The 17,994-nt window shown below is 37.8% G+C and overlaps 1 protein-coding gene across 3 annotated transcripts; it reads left to right on the forward strand.

Annotated features, from left to right (window-relative positions):
• Positions 1 to 87: 87 nt before the first annotated feature.
• On the forward strand, positions 88 to 13,948 carry ren (renin). 3 transcript variants are annotated; one of them, XM_077726777.1, is made up of 9 exons: positions 88 to 647; positions 8,054 to 8,192; positions 8,411 to 8,534; positions 8,637 to 8,755; positions 10,232 to 10,428; positions 12,462 to 12,584; positions 12,666 to 12,807; positions 12,911 to 13,009; positions 13,088 to 13,948. In XM_077726777.1, exons 2-9 carry the CDS (start codon positions 8,070 to 8,072, stop codon positions 13,247 to 13,249), a joined length of 1,089 nt encoding a protein of 362 aa, XP_077582903.1. In that variant the 5' UTR covers positions 88 to 647; positions 8,054 to 8,069; the 3' UTR covers positions 13,250 to 13,948. The 3 variants fall into 3 exon arrangements, 2 of the variants coding, with proteins under 2 accessions (XP_077582903.1, XP_077582896.1); XR_013327676.1 differs by lacking the exon at positions 88 to 647 and adding an exon at positions 6,606 to 6,923 and having other exon boundaries at positions 12,868 to 13,009; positions 13,088 to 13,146; XM_077726770.1 differs by lacking the exon at positions 88 to 647 and adding an exon at positions 6,606 to 6,923.
• Positions 13,949 to 17,994: the final 4,046 nt, after the last annotated feature.

Genomic DNA, 17,994 nt, shown 5'->3' on the forward strand with positions numbered 1-17,994 from the left:
GTAGAGGGACAACCATTCATGTTCACACTAATACCTAAGGGGAATTTAGAGTGCCCAATCAGCCTACTATGGATGTCTTTGGAATGTGGGAGGAAATTTGAGTACTCAGAGAAAACCCACATAGGAAGGTCGGAGCCCACCGGTGACTGAACTCTGGACTTTTCTAACCACTCATTCACTGTGAATGAATGAATGGTACTTGTTGTGGATGCCTCTGTCCAACCCTCCTGATGTCTGACCTCCATTGTGCAGGTGAAGGAGGGTCTTACATGATTACAGGTTGGAGACAGACGGGGTGAGTGGCCACACCTGTTGGTAATCAACATCAGTCACCTTTAAATAGCCAGTGGACATTTTACCTTTGTCGCTCATTCAACTTGTCTGGTTTCTCCGTCAGTTTTATCTTGCCCTCGCATATCTTAACACTAAAGCCTGGCTCACGACCTTTGTTTGCTCTTATCTCTAGGATTTGTCTCGACGTGCCTCTGAATTTGTCAGTCTGTGCTCCTACCTCTCTTTATGGCGTCATGCACACCTCCCGAACACCTCCACGATCTACACGACCTCATCACTTCGGAAAAGGACATAAATAAACTTAGCATATTTTCCCCACGCCAATTGTGTAAGCTTGGACCGTAAATCTAGGGGTAAGAGTGATTTTATAAGACTGAGATTACACATAAAGTGAGTAAACATTTGTTGACTGTAGACCTAAATCACAGTTTTCACATGACTACATTCAATAGGTTGAGTGTGTGTGTAAATGTAGAATAAACACAAACATGTACATAATATAAATTACAAGTCTGTGCATGGACAAACGGTGGAGCAAGTGGTTAGCGCGTCGGCCTCGCAGCTCTGGTGTCCGGGGTTCAAATCCAGGTTGATTCACCTGTGTGGAGTTTGCATGTTCTCTCTGGGCTTGCGTGGGTTTACTCTGGGTACTCTGGTTTCCTCCCACATTTCCAAAAACATGCATGGAATGCTAATTGGACACTCTAAATTGCCTCCATTTATGAGTGTCAGTGTGTGTACGTGGTTGTCCGTCATCTCCTTGTGCCCTGCGATCGGCTGACCACTGACACAAGGTGTCCACCGCCTCTGTTCTAGAGTTAGCTGGGATAGGCTCCAGCAGACCCCATGTACCTAATGAGGATAAAGCGGTTCAGAAAATGAGATAAGTCTGAGCATGATGCTTTCTACTAAAAAATAGTTGTCTTGTGTGAAAGATGCTATGGGGGGTCAGGTGAGAAACGTATGTCACTGCAGGGAAAGAAAAAAGAGTCTCTGTGTTCCTACTGAAGTAGAGAAACTGGGGCTCTTATGAGGGCAGTGGCCTGAATAGGCTTGTATGAAAGGCAGCTTTCCATCCCATTTCATCACAATGTTAAGTGCGGGGAGAGTTCATGCTTCATGAGCTGTGCCACTTTTACCTTTCCTATTTGTCATGTGAATGATCACCACATTTATCCATCTCTATATTGTGACTCTAACATGATGATGTACTCTTTCTTTCTTCCTGTCTTCCTCATGTCCTTTTATATTTGTTGTAGGGTAACAGCGAGTTTTTAATAGCCTCTCACTGACGCAAATCATTTGAAAAAATGCCAGACATGTTGTCGAGGTACAAACTGTTCACACAAATGCTAAAGTACTGGTTATTATGATGAGTTTGACATGTAGTATCTGCCAGGTTTGAGGACTGAAATAACTAAATCATGGGTTCAACACTCTTTCACACAACTGTTTGTTTTTCATTTGCACCACGCTAATCCTTGTCAGGGTCACGGGGTGTTGGAGCTTATCCCAACTGACTTTGGGCGAAAGGTGAACTACACCCTAGACTGGTCGCCAGTAAGTAAGTACTCACAATCTCATCGCCACTGACAGTGAATTGTGTGAGGCAAATTAATATATTTTAATACATTTAATGTTCAATACTGCCACATTACGGCCCGGCGGTTTGAGTGGTCAGAATGTCGGCCTCATAGCTCTGGGATCCTGTGGTCCACCTGTGTGTTCTCCTTGGGCCTGTGTGGGTTTTCTCCAGGTACTCTGGTTTCCTCCCACATTCCAACGACATGCATGTTTTAATTTTTTTCTCATTATATTGACGAAAAAAAACGTTCAATTCATGGTAGACTGATTGGACATTCTAAATTACATCTTTTACTTTTTTATTTTGTTAATATACTTCTCGTTTTAATAGTATTGTCATTTCTCATTTTTGTGTTTTGAATGGACTATATCTGTAAAATCCATTCACATAAGGGAATTTATTTCATAACGGGACTATGTGAGTAAATTCAATCATTTCCTGAATTGCTTATTTTCACAAGGATTGCAGGGGGTGCTGGAGCCTATCCCAACTGACTTCATGTAAAAGGTGAGGGACACCCTGAATAGGTGGCCAGCCACCATGCATGTTTTCTTTTTTTTGGGGGGGGGGGGTCTTTTGGAAATTGGATTATCTGGAGAAAACCCACACAAGCCTAGGCAGAACAAACTCCGGCCTTGGGTTGAACCCATGACCCCAGAACTGTGAGGCTGAAGCGCTGACCACTCACCGCCACACCGCCTACATGGGTTCAATGATTAAGAAAAAAAGGTAGAAGTAGAATCAGTGAGGTGTTAATGTGAACCTTTAAAAAAAGCATGAAAATCTAATTGTTTAAAACAATTGAGTATATCTACTGAATCTACTCCGAAACTTACTTGGCAGTTCTTCTTCATTTGAGGTTTTGTTTTGATTGCTTAATGTTACTTACTATCTTTGGCTTTTCCATTCAGGGGGTGAACCCCAATCCCTGTCTTCATAACCAAATGGTGATGATAGAATATAAAAGGAATGATGCAATGACAGAGGGAAAAAAACATTGATATTCATTGTGGTTTTATTTGTCATAAAGTTCCTTCTTTTGGACATTGGTACCATAGGTCTATTGGTAATAAATTCAGATGTCTTCTCCTCGAAATTCGAGGTTTGTACTAGATATTATTTCTCTTTCCTGCTACCCCCTCGTGCGGTTATGTTCCAGAATGCAATAAGTTGTGTTCATGGATGTTAGTTACTGTTAACTCGTTTGCTGAGCACAATTAAGTATATTGTACATTAGCATTTATTTATTTAGGTTTATTTCTTTTTAAGCATTTTCGCAGCTTTTTTATATTTAACTTTACTGTGGAATACTTTGCACAAGGTACATTTTTCCCTTTCTATTCAAGCACAATGATCATGTTCCAACCATGCATACTAATGTTAGGGATATACTATACACTATTTAGTATACATTTCAAGAAGGGGGACTTTACCTTGATGACCACTTCATATAAAGGCAGGCAGCTATACTTACAATGTTTATTTACATTTATTTTACAATAGTGTATTTCAAACCTGCGGCCTGGCGGATGAGTGGTTAGCGTGTCAGCCTCACAGTTCTGGCTGGGGTCCTGGGTTCCAATCTAGGTCAGTCCACTTGTGTGGAGTTTGCTTATTCTCCCTGGGTCTGCGTGGGTTTCCTGCAGGTACTCCGGTTTCCACCCGCATTCCAAGATATGCATGGTCGGCTGATTGGACGCTCTAAATGTCATCTAGATGTGTGTAAGCATAAATAATTGTCTGTCTCCTCATGCCCTGCAATCAGCTGTCCACAGAGTCAGGGTGGCCCCTGCCTTGTGCCCGAAAATCAGCTGGGATGTGCTCCGGCACCCTCCCAAAACCCTTGTGGGGATAAAGCGGTTCGGGACATGAATGAATGAATCAATGAAAAATATTACAAACCTAATAGCAAGCATTAGACTGTCAGAAAGATGATGCTCAAACAGGTCCGCCTGCATCCTTGTCTCATTATTTCTGGAATGATAACCACAAATTGTCTTTTGAAAAATTACAGGTGATAATTTTTTCATTTTTCTCTCTCTTTTCTCATTCTATTTTCTCACTCTTTTCTCACTCTCTTTTCTCTCCTTTACTCTTTCTCTCTCCTTTGAAATGTGCTCTCTAAATCCAATGCTGCACCCTGTTGGAAAAACCATTTATTTAATGCATCTTTTTATTTTCTCAAATATGAATATGAAGCGTACAAAGTCAGTGTTAAGGCTCCAGCTACGACTTGCTGCCTACACAAATTGTACTTTTTATTCATATTTTAAAATTATTTTGTCGAAAACTAGATTATGTCAGTGTGGGGATTTGATTTATTGGTTTGGGCAATGTGCAAACTTACTTTCTTGAAAACCGTCTTGCTTGACTTGACTCTTTTCATGATGAATAAGTTAAAACAAAAATACACAAGTGCCCTTACACATAATCTACACTTAATGTAAATCCCTTATTTCCTCTTAGGTCTTTTACATACTTCAACACCCCTTCCCACATACGTCTCAACACCTTCGCCCACGTCGTTGTTTATTCTTAGAGTTAAAACTAATAATGCTGTCCAGATGTGTAAAGAATTAGATGATTGTTGACTGAATCTTTACCTGGCACAAATAGTTATACTGGAAAAATGTTGCTCTTATTTATTTCTTCATTATTACTTCTTACATTCATCTATCTTTCTGGAGTTGTACACTTTTCCCATGGCCACCAGTAGAATGGCCTCGTGAGGCCAGACAGGAGTGACGTTTAAGGTCTCCCTCAGCAATGTGGGAAAATGGCCAGTTGGTATCTATTTAGCTAACTGGTCAAAGGTCACATGTCAAATGTAAGCTTGTCCCCAATTACGCAATAGCATGGCTTATATTCCAGCAAAATTAGCCAGGTTTTATAAAGTGCTATATGAAACAACTTTAAACGGACCTCGTGGGAGCTTTGAGAGCTCTGAAAACATCATTTAGTTCCAGGACACCATTGAGCTGTTTTTCCAGCTGTTTATCCTTTTTTGAACTTTAAAGGTAGCACAGTGAACACTAATTAGCATTTAGCAGATCATAAGCACATGTACTCAAATGCTGGAGTGTCAAAGTGTAGTACGTACACAAAAATATATGGCTTGGACTGATTGATTTGGCTTGTTAATTTTGCTGGTGTGTGTATGCAAAGGCACAAAAAAGAACAACCAGACAAATGTGGTTACAGTTAACTGAATGTTCACTGACGTTTACTTTGGAATCAGTAGTCGGGGTGGAAGTTGTTTAAACAAGAAATCGTTCTTTAGGTTTCTAATTAGCGTAGAGCAATAAGCATTTCGATTCAAATTGATTTTGGATTGACAGACATTGTTTCCACACATACAGAAGTGGTTAGCATAGTGCAATTCTAGAGGAAGAATTTAAACCAGATTTTTGAACTGACTCCAATATACATAAAGAGTACATTTGATATTTTAAACCTTTTATGACATTGATTGAAAATGTAGTTTTTTTTTTGGCATTCTTTTCATGTTTAATTCAGAAAGTTGAAACAACAAAAATACTGTAGCTTCTTGTACTGCTCTGTCAAAAGTAAATACTCTAGCAGTTAAATATGAAGTGCAGATACATTAAGTACCAAGCTATATGTTAAATTATGTTTTTAATATCACTATTCCATCTGTTCTTTCGTCCTCCCTAATCTGCCCAGCTGCATTCTCTAAATAAACAAGACAATATAAACAACTACAATGGGAGTGATCCAAAGTCCCTTATGGCACATTAAAACTGTTTCAGCCTTTAAAGACACTCTTATTTACTCTTGTGGTACAAATCTAAGCATCATCTTTTTTTTTAAGTTATAATGGTGAACAGAAAAGCCCTTTTTGTTTCATCGTGAGCAAATGTAGCTGTTTGCGGACTTTCCAAAACAACGAAACTCCCCTACAGCATTATTTTTATTTACATTGAAAAATGTAAAAATATATTTTTGCATTTTTTTCAGTGACTTGAATGATTCATAGTACTCAACAATAAGCTTTTACAAGAAATTGAATTCTAAAGATCATGTATAAGTCTAACTAGCGTTTCTAATCACGAGATCCTTAAGTATATGAGCCACTCTTATTAGTCAATCTTAGCTTCCCAGTTTTGTGCGTCATGTATCCACGCTATCTCCTCCAGTAAGGTCTGCTCACAGTGACCTTATTTTCTTTGAGGCTCACCTCTGACCTCTGCCACAGCTGATGGAAACCCTCCCATATCGCCTTACGTGACTGGGTGGTCAGTACAGTACCAGCACATGACCGCAGTCTCAAAGGCCAGATACTGTGGGAATCCTCCTAGGGGTAAAATCCACAGAGAGGGAGCCTGGAATGAAAAAGGTGCTGGCCGTGTTGGGTCTGAGCATCCCAGCAAGAAATGCAATCCAAACAAGTACAACATTGCCAAAATCATCACAATACTCTCACCGTGGGCCAAACTCACTTGCCAACAATCTCAATTCAAACCATGCAGGGAATTCACAGGTGTCCACCTTTCATCCTTATCTGTTCACAGAAGTCACCCAACCTACCAAAATGGAATTAATTAGCTACAAAAGTGGCAGATCTCCCACAGCTGCGAAAATCAGCTGCATGTGAACCCCCTGCCTTCTGTCGCAAACGGGATCTAAGAGGTCAAAGTGCAGACCTCTCACTGGGACCTCTTTATCACAGTAGAGGTTATGTGACCAATGGGGAAGTGCCAGGGGTGGAGGGGAGTAGAGGGGCCAGAGGAGCAGAGTTCTTTTTCAAGTGGTCACCTTAATTCCCAGTGGGAACCCTCGTCTTTGGGGGTGAAGAGGATGGCGGCAATGGTATAAAAGGGCCAGGGGCACCTGAACACTCAAACACAGCCTCAGCAAATCGAGGACTCAACATTAATAGAAGAAGTCAATCTGTTTTTCTTCATCCAACAACCATCGCTCGCCGGCTGCATTTTTTCCCTTCCAAAATGGCAGTTTTGCTGACTTTTTGGGCATGTTTGCTTGTCGGGTCATTGACAATAAGCTCTGGCCATTCATTGAGGAGGTAAGAGGCTTCTTCTTTTTGACATTAAGTTTTGAAAAGAATGCAACAATCGTGAGATGCTGCCTATCTTTGTTTGTTTTCACACAACAAACCGGTAGGTGTGGCAATAAATATGCTTAAAGGATACAATGCTGTCCTCCTGGTACTTTATACGACGAGGGTTCTGTATAAGAGAATTGTACACCCCAGGGTGGTTTGCCAAATAGTATTGTTCTGCATGACATTACACAACCTTAGAACAAGACTTGCATGAGATCAGAACTCACCGTGAAAAACCCAAAACTTTTAGGATCAGGAAGGTCAGAGGATTGTAATTGAATGCTTTTATTTACTTTGAATTTTCCAGTCATATGATGTCTGAACTCATTCAGAGCCAAAGTTTTTGACGAATGAATGGCAGGTATTTATATTTATACATATATAAATAGTACTTCCCCATTTCATCACATTATTTGTGCTTCCTCATATTATCAAATTACTTTAGTTGTAGAAGAATAGCAGACCAGTGTTGGTCTCTGCAGAGAATCCTAAGCCAAGACAATGACTCATTTGGATGCATGTCAGAGTTACAGATGAGGTTATGTACTTGTTGACAGCAATATTGCTTCCAGTTGGCCTGGAGAAAAAAATTAAAAAAAAACATTAGGTTTGAAACATTACACCTTCAACCAGGTTGTCAACATGTAGCAGTTACATAAAAGCTCTGATAATACATACAAAGAAACAATACTAGTGGTTCCCCTTCATTTCCAGTCATGTAGAACTTCCATTTAAAAAAAAGGTAGCATTCAAAAAGGGGTGGATTTTTTCTCTTTTTTAACCACCCTCGTTAAAGAAATCAAGATAGCTTATAAAATTTGTGTTTGGAGTAAACATATCAAATAATCCATTTAGGACAGACCGGTACCAAAAAGAACTACTATTATCTTTTTGTTCAATTGTTTCCAGATTTGCCCTTTTTATTTAAAAAAAAATAGCTTGTTGTTCAGAATTAAGAAGCTACATATCACCACATCAATCGTTCAATTGTTTCTATTCTTTCAGCAAAAATGTGCACGAGGCTATGTGCTGTTTATTTTTTGCATGACCCACGAGAATGAATTTCCCCACTTGACTGCTCTTCTTTCCAGAATAAGCCTAAAGAAAATGTCGTCTATCAGAGAAACGCTGCAGGATATGGGTGTTTCAGTAGAGCAGGTGTTGACGGAGCTCGAACAGATGAGCTTCAGCAACGGAACTGTTCCCACTCCTCTGACCAACTATTTGGATGTGAGACAGTTTTGCTTCACACAGCGTTAAGGAATTCATACCATGTGCTTTCTCCGTCGAAAATTAAAATGTCAGATCAAGCATCCGTCCCGGTTGCTTCAAAAAATTCTTTTTGTCCGTGTCAAACTATCAGTGTTGAATTTCATACTTCTCATGGGAATTTGTTGCATAAATAGATTTTATCCCCTCCACACCGCTCCCCTTCCTCCCTCTCACAGACTCAGTACTATGGAGAAATCAGTATTGGCTCTCCGGGTCAACTCTTCAACGTAGTATTTGACACAGGCTCAGCCAACTTGTGGGTTCCCTCACAGAGCTGCTCCCCTTTCTCCACAGCCTGCTGTAAGTGTCACACATGTGCAGAAGGAGAACTATTTGCTTTCATTGTGCATGTACAGGGTTCCCACAACTCTAGTCAACTCAAATGAACTGTGACCTTTTTAGTTACTCACAACAGGTACGATGCCTCCATGTCTCACACTTACATGGAAAATGGAACAGGATTTTCCATCCAATACGCCTCGGGGAATGTCAGGGGATTCCTTAGTGAGGATGTGGTTGTGGTGAGTTAACAATCCTTAACCTCAGCTGTCATTGTCTGAATAAGTTATTTCCTTAAATCATCAGTGAACACATACGGAAGCATCCACGAGTAAAAATTAAATGGTTTTCACGACCCAGGGTAATTAACTTATCAGTCGTTTGCTCTCATCTTAACTCTTTGAGGGACACTGGCCATTACAGTAGACTGCTATTCAAAAGTTAACACTACAAAACTTTAACTCTTTATCAAGCAAGACAATTTTTGTTATTTTCAAAATACCAAGGAAAGCAGTAATTATTATATTCTTAACTATTATTGTATTACTATTTCAATCATTAAAAACACATTTTAAAGGTATAATAACTTTAAAGTTATTATATTCTTAACTATTATTACTATTTCAATAATTAAAAACACATTTTAAAAGTAATACAATATTTGTATTAGCTATATGATATATTTAATACATACAAAAACAGAAATATACATTGGTTACGGAACACTTTAAAGTAGTTTTTTAGACAGTTTTAAACTGTCATTCTATGTTATTGCAGGCAATAGATTTCATAGTTTCATCTTTTAGAGTGATTTTTTTACATGACAGGGTTACAGATGGAATTTCCTCTTAAAGCAAAATAATTTTCGTCAAAGCCGTAAAAACTGTCATTACAAAATAAATATAATTCCTCATCTCCAGCCACATCTTTTGATTTTAATTTGATAGAAAGGAAACCACTGAGAAAGATGTTCCAAAATTATGACATTTTAAAACCTTTAATAATGCTGAAACCCTTTACATTTTGCTGATTTTACTTCAGCATGAACAATTCTCAACAATTTTTCATGAAGTTAATAAATAGACTTAAAAATACAATGTAATTTTCCATTTTAATTGACCTGTCTATAGGATTTATATACGATGCACTTAAAATGTTATATTGTATAAAATTTACTGCTTTGTATATTAAATAATTTATAAATATATTAGCTCATTAAATGAGAATACAATATGTAAACAAATCAATATTCATAATATTGACAGACAATATAACAATCCTCAAAGGCATATATATTTTGTCTGCTGTTAAAAAGGATTAATGCATATATGTCTAATTGTCTTAGACTAGCTCCGCTAAACTCTTCTGTGGTTTATGCTCCAGAGCCAAGTAAATGAATTAATCATGATGGAATAACCATTTGATGGGTACATTGTATGTAATTTTATCTATTTGTGTATTTATTTATTTTTTAAAAAACTATGACAACACCGGTGTTTTATGTGGAAAGGCTCTGAAGGAGTATTCACGAATCCATTCATTCTAATGAAAAGTGATTTGACCTATGACTGTTTTGTTTTACATGTTTGCTAGCAGAATGAACCAACGTGTATCTCAAAGCGCCATGTTATAGTTTGCCTTGAGATTTTGTGATTTACGAATATTATTGAGAATGCATGTCTGTAAGGAAGACTTTGACTTCCTTATCTGCCTTCTAGGTGGGCGGAATCCCTGTGCTCCAGGTGTTTGCTGAAGCCACAACACTGTCGGCCATGCCGTTCATCTTTGCTAAGTTCGATGGTGTCCTGGGCATGGGCTACCCGAATGTGGCTATTGATGGCATCACTCCTGTGTTTGACCGCATCATGTCCCAGCATGTCCTAGAAGAGGAGGTATTCTCTGTTTACTACAGCAGGTGTGTTCATTTAGTGTATGAAAAGATATGTTTATGATTAATTTACTTTTTTTGTTGACTGCTGACACCCCCCTCCCCTATCAAAATGGATTGGATATATTGAATGGGTTGGATCTGAATCAATGGCACCCAAGGAGTTAAGGCTTAGCGATTCATGAATAAGCTTCATATATCATAAGAGTCAGGTTATGTGTTACAATTACATTAGGAACGTATGTTTGACGAAACAAATCGTTTCGTAATGCGAAATATAAAATGAAGGTCAAAATACCGTTTGTTTTGACAACCAGGAATTATAAAAGCCTTACAAAAATATCGGCATAAAAATGTTGGTCTTTGCAGCATTTGTTTCAGTCATGGTTAGAAGAAAACAACCATTGTCCTCATAGGACTAACTGATCAAAAGATTGTGTCTCAAGCACTTTGCTTTTATAAAAGATTCAGGGCGTATTTACCACAGGGAAGTCCATAGTTAGCATTCTTTTGTCCAGACAAATATACAAAAAGACCCATTTTGGTTTGGGGTGGCTCTTTTTTACATTGTAAAGTAAGTCTAAAAAAATTTTTATGACACACTCACACATGTGCAAACATCGTTAAATCCATGGACAAAATGGAATGGCCAGGTTAAAAATTCAGGAGTTAAAAATAAATAAATAAATAAACAAATCATGTCACTGTGATGCCAATTAAACAACATTTCACATAATGCATGTGGCTATGCAGGCCTGTAATATGAAAAAAAGTTGTTTGATTTCAGAAGTATAGTTCGGACGCAAACCGGGACCACCCCCTCTGGGGAGGTCTCTGACCGGCTGTTTGCTCCGCAACAGAGTTTGCCAGTTTGTATGTGCACCAGCCCAAAAGATGTCTACCACAAAGAATTTAAGTTTAGTCCAGATCAAACTGTGCCGGTGTGGTACAAGTATCACCAGGGGCACGCAGGTTCCGTCTGGAGCCACACAAACGATTGACTGAATGAAATGTTCAAACAACCTATATTTTAATCTATTACTGTGGAAATTCAGTTGTATTCAATGTCATCTACAAAATATTCACATTTGATGCTTAGCAACAGTATCTTTTGAAATGTTCTGGAATTTTGTGTACAGGTTCAAGTGTTTGCTTTAGAAAGTGGATGGAGTGTGCTCAAAAATGATAGTGAACACCACATCCCCTTAAATCTAGACCATTTGTTTTACCTGTAGTTTACTGGTTTTCTCAGTGAAAAACTGAGTAACACTTGGAAGTACACTAGATCAAATTCCAAAATGTGCGCTGGCACAAAAATCCTACATGACTGTGAAAATGTACACCATGCCCAATGTGTATAATGTAAGGAGGCAACAATAGAACAAAAGTAGTAGACATAAAAACAAAGAAAATTAACGGACCCTGTCATCCGAAAGTTATATTTCCCAAGTTGAAAATCAACATCAAGCGGCCTGATGGTGTAGGTTTTACTCGCCTGTCTTTGGTTTTGGAGGGTCGGGCTCAATTCCTGCTGTTTAGCGCTATGATTGTCAGCGTGAATTTTTGTTTTTGTCTGTGTGCCCTACGGCTGACTGGCGACCAGTCTCAGGTGTCATCTGTCTTAAGTCAGCTGGGATAGGTTCCAGCAACCCCTGCAACATCGTTTACTATTGAGTTTTATTTTTAACACTTTAATATTATTTTGTTAAGAAATTCATGTTTTCTTGACTTATTTCAGAATGTTTTGGCCTACAAACATAATTTTGCCTGCCATTGATATTGACATGTCCAATTCATTTGAACCGGGAGAATTGGCTAGGGAATCGAATCCTCATATGTCAGGGTGAGATAATCATTCGCTGCTTACCACTCAATGCCAAAATGGATTGGACGTCTAGTACATTTAAAGCCAGCCAATGAACTAATGTTGGGCCTTTTTGTCATATTTGGAGAGCCCAACATTCAAGTGCTACGTTCTGAAAAATGTTAGAGACACTGCACTATACTGTTCAATATTTGAAAAAGAAGAAAAGGTAAAAAAAAGAATGTGCTGTTTTCAGAGACCCACAACATTTCCCCGGTGGAGAACTAGTCCTGGGTGGTACGGACCCAAACTACTACACTGGAACATTCAATTATATGGAGACGAAGGAGATGGGCAAGTGGGAGGTTGTGATGAAAGGGTATGTTTTTATAAACTGCCACAGAACTTGTTCACGCGTGACATCTGTTTTTTTTGTCCATTTGTCCATTGACTCTTTTAGCGTTTCCGTGGGAACAGAAATGATATTTTGTGCAGAAGGTTGCACAGCTGTGATCGACACAGGCTCCTCCTACATCACAGGCCCGGCTTCCTCTGTTTCTGCTCTGATGAAAAGCATTGGTGCACAGCTTGATGAAAGTGGTGTAAGTTTAATTGTTTTACTCTTCCAAAATGCTTTCATGCTGAAAACATTTGCCCTCTAGAATGCCCTGCCATCTTTGCACCATAACTGATATTTTCAATCAGTACAAAGTCAACTGCGACACAGTAGAGACACTGCCAAGTATTGCATTTCACCTTGGTGGCCTGGCGTACTCCCTCACATATGAGGATTATATTCTATGGGTGAGTTGAATAGCACATGTCCATTTTTGGGAATTTATGCCACTGTCAGTGATGATGGATGCTTTACTGTGGCTTCAGCAATCCCAGATCGAGGGCGAGGTCTGCATTGCTACCTTCAGGGGGTTGGATGTGCCGCCGCCGACAGGTCCCGTTTGGATCCTGGGAGCCAACTTCATTGCCCGCTACTACACAGAATTTGATCGACGCAGTAACCGCATTGGCTTTGCTGAAGCAGTCTAAAAATGCTCGAAAAGGATGCAAATTTCTATTTCCGGCTATCGTCACTTCTCAGTGGTTCTCAAATATATCACCGCAGGGAGTACTAAATAGCTCTCTGGGTAGCAACGTCAGAGTCAACATGAACTCATTGGCTTTCATTGACGGCAATATACATCCAATCCATTTTGACTTGGAGAGGGTGGCAGAGAATGATCGCTGCCACTCCCTTCCACTCAACAGTGACTGGTCTTTTTTCCCATTCATTGACAGACAATGAGTTAAAATACACTAGTGACTTCAAATTCATTTCTTTCATTTATGTCTTTCTCTACTATTGCACGTCAGAAAATCCATTAAAACAATATTCTTTCTGCTGAGAGCATATGACAAAGGTCTTGTAAAGTCCTTTAAGTCATTATGATTTCTATTGACCAGTTTAATACAACAGGAAAAATCTACCCATCTGGCTATTCCTGTGTACCCACCTCCAGAAAAAAAAATCTACTGGAGTGGGTAAAAAATAAAAAAATAACATTTAATCCAGTCAACCTTTTAATTTTGAATCTTTGAGAACCACTGCTATACACTGCTGTCCTATTCTGCCAAGTTAATTTGAACTGAAGACCTTCTGCTCTCTATTTATAATCACACACAGTTTTACAAATTGTGTCTGTCACGCTCGCCTGTCGGTGTGAAACTGAATTAAAACCATGGGAATTCCGTGTGATGCACAGTTCTGTTGATTTCATTTAGTTATTGAGAAATTGACTTGAAAATGGCTGTGGTTTATTTCAGCCAGCACACAATAAGTCTGCAAAGCTATAATTACATTATGGAGCTGAGTAGATGATTAACAAATAATCGGCTGCCATGTATATCATCAGTATAACAGAGGGAAATGTCCATAATGTACAGAATGTATGTTAGCTGTATGAACATCCATCACTTTCCAAAACATTATGCAGTTTGCAATTTAGGAAAAGAAAAATCTTCATTGTTCCCCTTTTTTAGTGTCAGCGAGATCATATCACTTATTACATATTGGGGAAGCAACGTAATATTTTATCAAGGTTTCGGTTGTTGTCAGTCCCAAGGCTCGCGGTTTAAAGAAACTACTAATGACATTCCATGGTCTTAGCCTCTATTATAAAAAAAGTAAACTCATTTGGGTCAAGGAACAAACCTTGAGAAGTGATCACAGATGGAGTCATAAGTAGTTATAGTTTATATAGTCCATATTCACAACATTGTCTCGAAGGATTTGACAGACCCACTGTTGCCAATTGCAAACGCCATGTTAAAATGAAGACTGATTGGGCAACATTGGAACTGTTAGAATGAGAATCTGTCATGATTATGCTTTTCAGTGTTGGTTTAACCAGCATGACAGTCCATTTAATAAAATGGACACAGTGGGTAGTCACCAATGTGACCAAAGCTGGGAGTCTTATAAGTTAAAAAGCAAAACAAAAACAAACAAAAAAATTGGGACACACTGGGATCGTTAGATTGGAACGATATCCAAAAACAATCAAGCTTAGCGCAAAAAGAACAACTAGATTCTAATTGTTTCCATGTTTCACATTTTAGAAATATTGTTTTAGAAAAAACTCTGCCTTACAAATCTTTGACCCAATTTTTCCATCTTGGACAATTTCTCCCAAACACTTATACTTAACACCTTATACTTAAAGCAATGTGGTTTGGGTGTTTTTCTTTTCTGGTTATTCTATCTGTTAGAAAACATGTTTTTTCTTACTACAGAATACTCACTCGTGGCAAGGATTCAAATATCAATATAGTGCCCCGCTGAGAGGGCTTTTCTCAAATTACTTTACTTTACTCATTAATATGGCCATAACTCAATGTACAAATATTTCTGCAGCACATATTTCAGGCTTGCAGCTGGGGAACTTCTCAACTTTGGTTGCAACAACTCTATAATGTGCTCAACACACAAAAGGCCTTGAACGTTGGCGTAATGCAAAAGTTATCACCATGGAGCTAAAACCCCACACATCGCCATCACGGGGGGTGCTGGAGCCTACCCCAGCTGACTTCCAGCCAGAGGCGGGGGACACCCTGAATTGGTGGCCATCCAGTCACAGGTCACAAGGAGACGGACAACCATTCACATTACCACTCATACTTAGGGGCAATTTAGATTGTCCAAATCTCATATCAAGTCTAATTTGTGCGCACATAAGCCTTATGCATGATTCAGTCAGGTTTCCTTCTTCAAAGCGCAGTTCATGCATGAAAAACACTATGAAATGTAATGATTACATGACTGGGATCTTTTTTTGTTTGTTATAAAGACGCTTAGAGGCAACAAATAAAAGGCTCTGTTTTTCAAATTTAAACACTATGTTTGCCAAACACTCCACCTGTGGAGACTATCAGATGCAAAGCCAAAGGAGTCGCAACCTGACTAAAGTATTTCCTTTCTGTCGAAAAACGTGAACAATAAGCAGGTCCAATGTGCTAAAAAAAAGAAAGAAAAAGAAAAAGGAAAAGAAAAAGAATTGTCCAAATGAAATAGCTCAGCCAACCATGCAAACATGTGTTCATGAGCATAGCCAATATTTCAATAAGCTCAGCTGTCTAGCACAATATAATATAAGCAGCAATATTCAACACCGCCAGACATTTGCACTGTTTACAGAGACCAACTGAGCATCCCATCCGTGACGTTATGCTTTCTCACTTTCATTTCAGTGTGCCCAACCATGTGATCACAAAACTATTTGAAAAACATCAGGATGCCTCGGCCTAGCATTTGAATCAAATCTGGACCTGTTAAAAAATCTGTAAGAAAAAAAGAATAAAAATCTGTCATGATATGCTTTTTAGTGTGGTCTAACCAGCACAAAAATCTGATTAAAAAAATGGACAGTGTTTAGGCACCGATTGGGAAAGTGGATCAGCTCAGCAACTATCCCATGTTTGTTTAGTGGCGTGGCCGAGGCTGTTAATCCTTTGAAAATGTAGGTAAAATAAAACAAACAAGGAGTCGGGGCATACTGGGACCGTTAGATTGGAATCTGTTCAAATCAAAGTGGTTCTGTGACCAAACCAGTGTACCTTCACTAGCGCTAGCTTTTTTTGGGGTCCTGGATAGGGAACACAAGTTAAAGTTCCAAATCAGAAGCCGCCTAGAGAAGGATGCCCCCCCCTGATAGATTACACAGTGGTACCTCTATTTATGAAATTAACTCGTTCCAGAAGTGGTTTCAAAATTAGAATTTTTCCAGTCATCACTAATGTAGTCATCACTACTGTACCAACTATAAACCCTTTAAAAATGGTTAAAGTATGTATGTTTTGATATATAATGTTTGATAAACGCAAAATAATGGAAAAGCCACATGATGGTGCAGTGGTTCTTCCGTTTGATTGTGGTACGGGCAGTCTGGGTTTGATTCCCACTCAGTGGCAGTGTGAGTGGTTGTCTGTCTCTTTGCGTGCCCTACGACTGACTGGCGACCAGTCTAGGGTATAGTCTGCCTTTTCCCCGATGACAGTTGGGTTAGGCTACTGCAACTCCCGCAACCCTTTCAAGGTTAGGCGGTATGGAAGATGAATGAATGACTGAATGAACATAATTTAAATGTAAATGATTTATTGGGCCAATAAAATGAACAAAAACAGATGAAAAATATGTGCTATTGTTGCTCACGGACAAGTGAGGAAGAAGAGGCAAACGTTTGCAGGCTGACAAAACATACAAACGAACACACGTCAACACACAAATAAAATTATGAATTCAACAAATGTAACACATGAGAGAGAAACAAGACAGACTGGGGGCAAAAAAACAAAACTATATATATATATATATATATATATATATATATATATATATATATATATATATATATATATATATATATATATATATATATATATATATATATATATATATATATATATATATATATATATATATATATATATATATATATATATATATATATATATATATATATATATATATATATATATATATATATATATATATATATATATATATATATATATATATATATATATATATATATATATATATATATATATATATATATATATATATATATATATATATATATATATATATATATATATATATATATATATATATATATATATATATATATATATATATATATATATATATATATATATATATATATATATATATATATATATATATATATATATATATATATATATATATATATATATATATATATATATATATATATATAAATTGTTGCAAATCATCAAGTTCAAACCTACATAAAGTTGGTGACCATTTTTTGTCTTAATAAAAATAAAACTGTACTTCATAAAGACTAGATGTCTAAATACATGGGCATCAAATAAAAAAAAATCCATTTGTTATACAAGTGTGACCAAGGTGACCCAAAATGTGGTGCTCATATACTATATGGATGCAAGGTCTCATTACGACTACGCTAAGAAATATAATAACATCTTGTTTCATATTTAATAAAAATAAGATTTAGCAAAGTTGAAAAAAATAAATAAAAACAGAAATACACTCTGGTTGTGGCCACTCAAAAGGTGTTTTTTTTATTTTTTTATTTCATAGTATATAGTAAATGAGTGCGCTATAGTGAGTTAAAATCATGCATGACCAAGAATGATCATAAAACGTGCAAGAGCTCAAATGGATCTTGTCTGTTAGATGAGAGGTGGGAGGTCTGTATGAGGGCTGTCTGTATTCTGATGCTGGTAGTCTG

This window comes from Stigmatopora nigra, chromosome 1, assembly GCF_051989575.1.
Source record: "Stigmatopora nigra isolate UIUO_SnigA chromosome 1, RoL_Snig_1.1, whole genome shotgun sequence".
Classification (NCBI taxonomy): Eukaryota; Metazoa; Chordata; class Actinopteri; order Syngnathiformes; family Syngnathidae; genus Stigmatopora; species Stigmatopora nigra.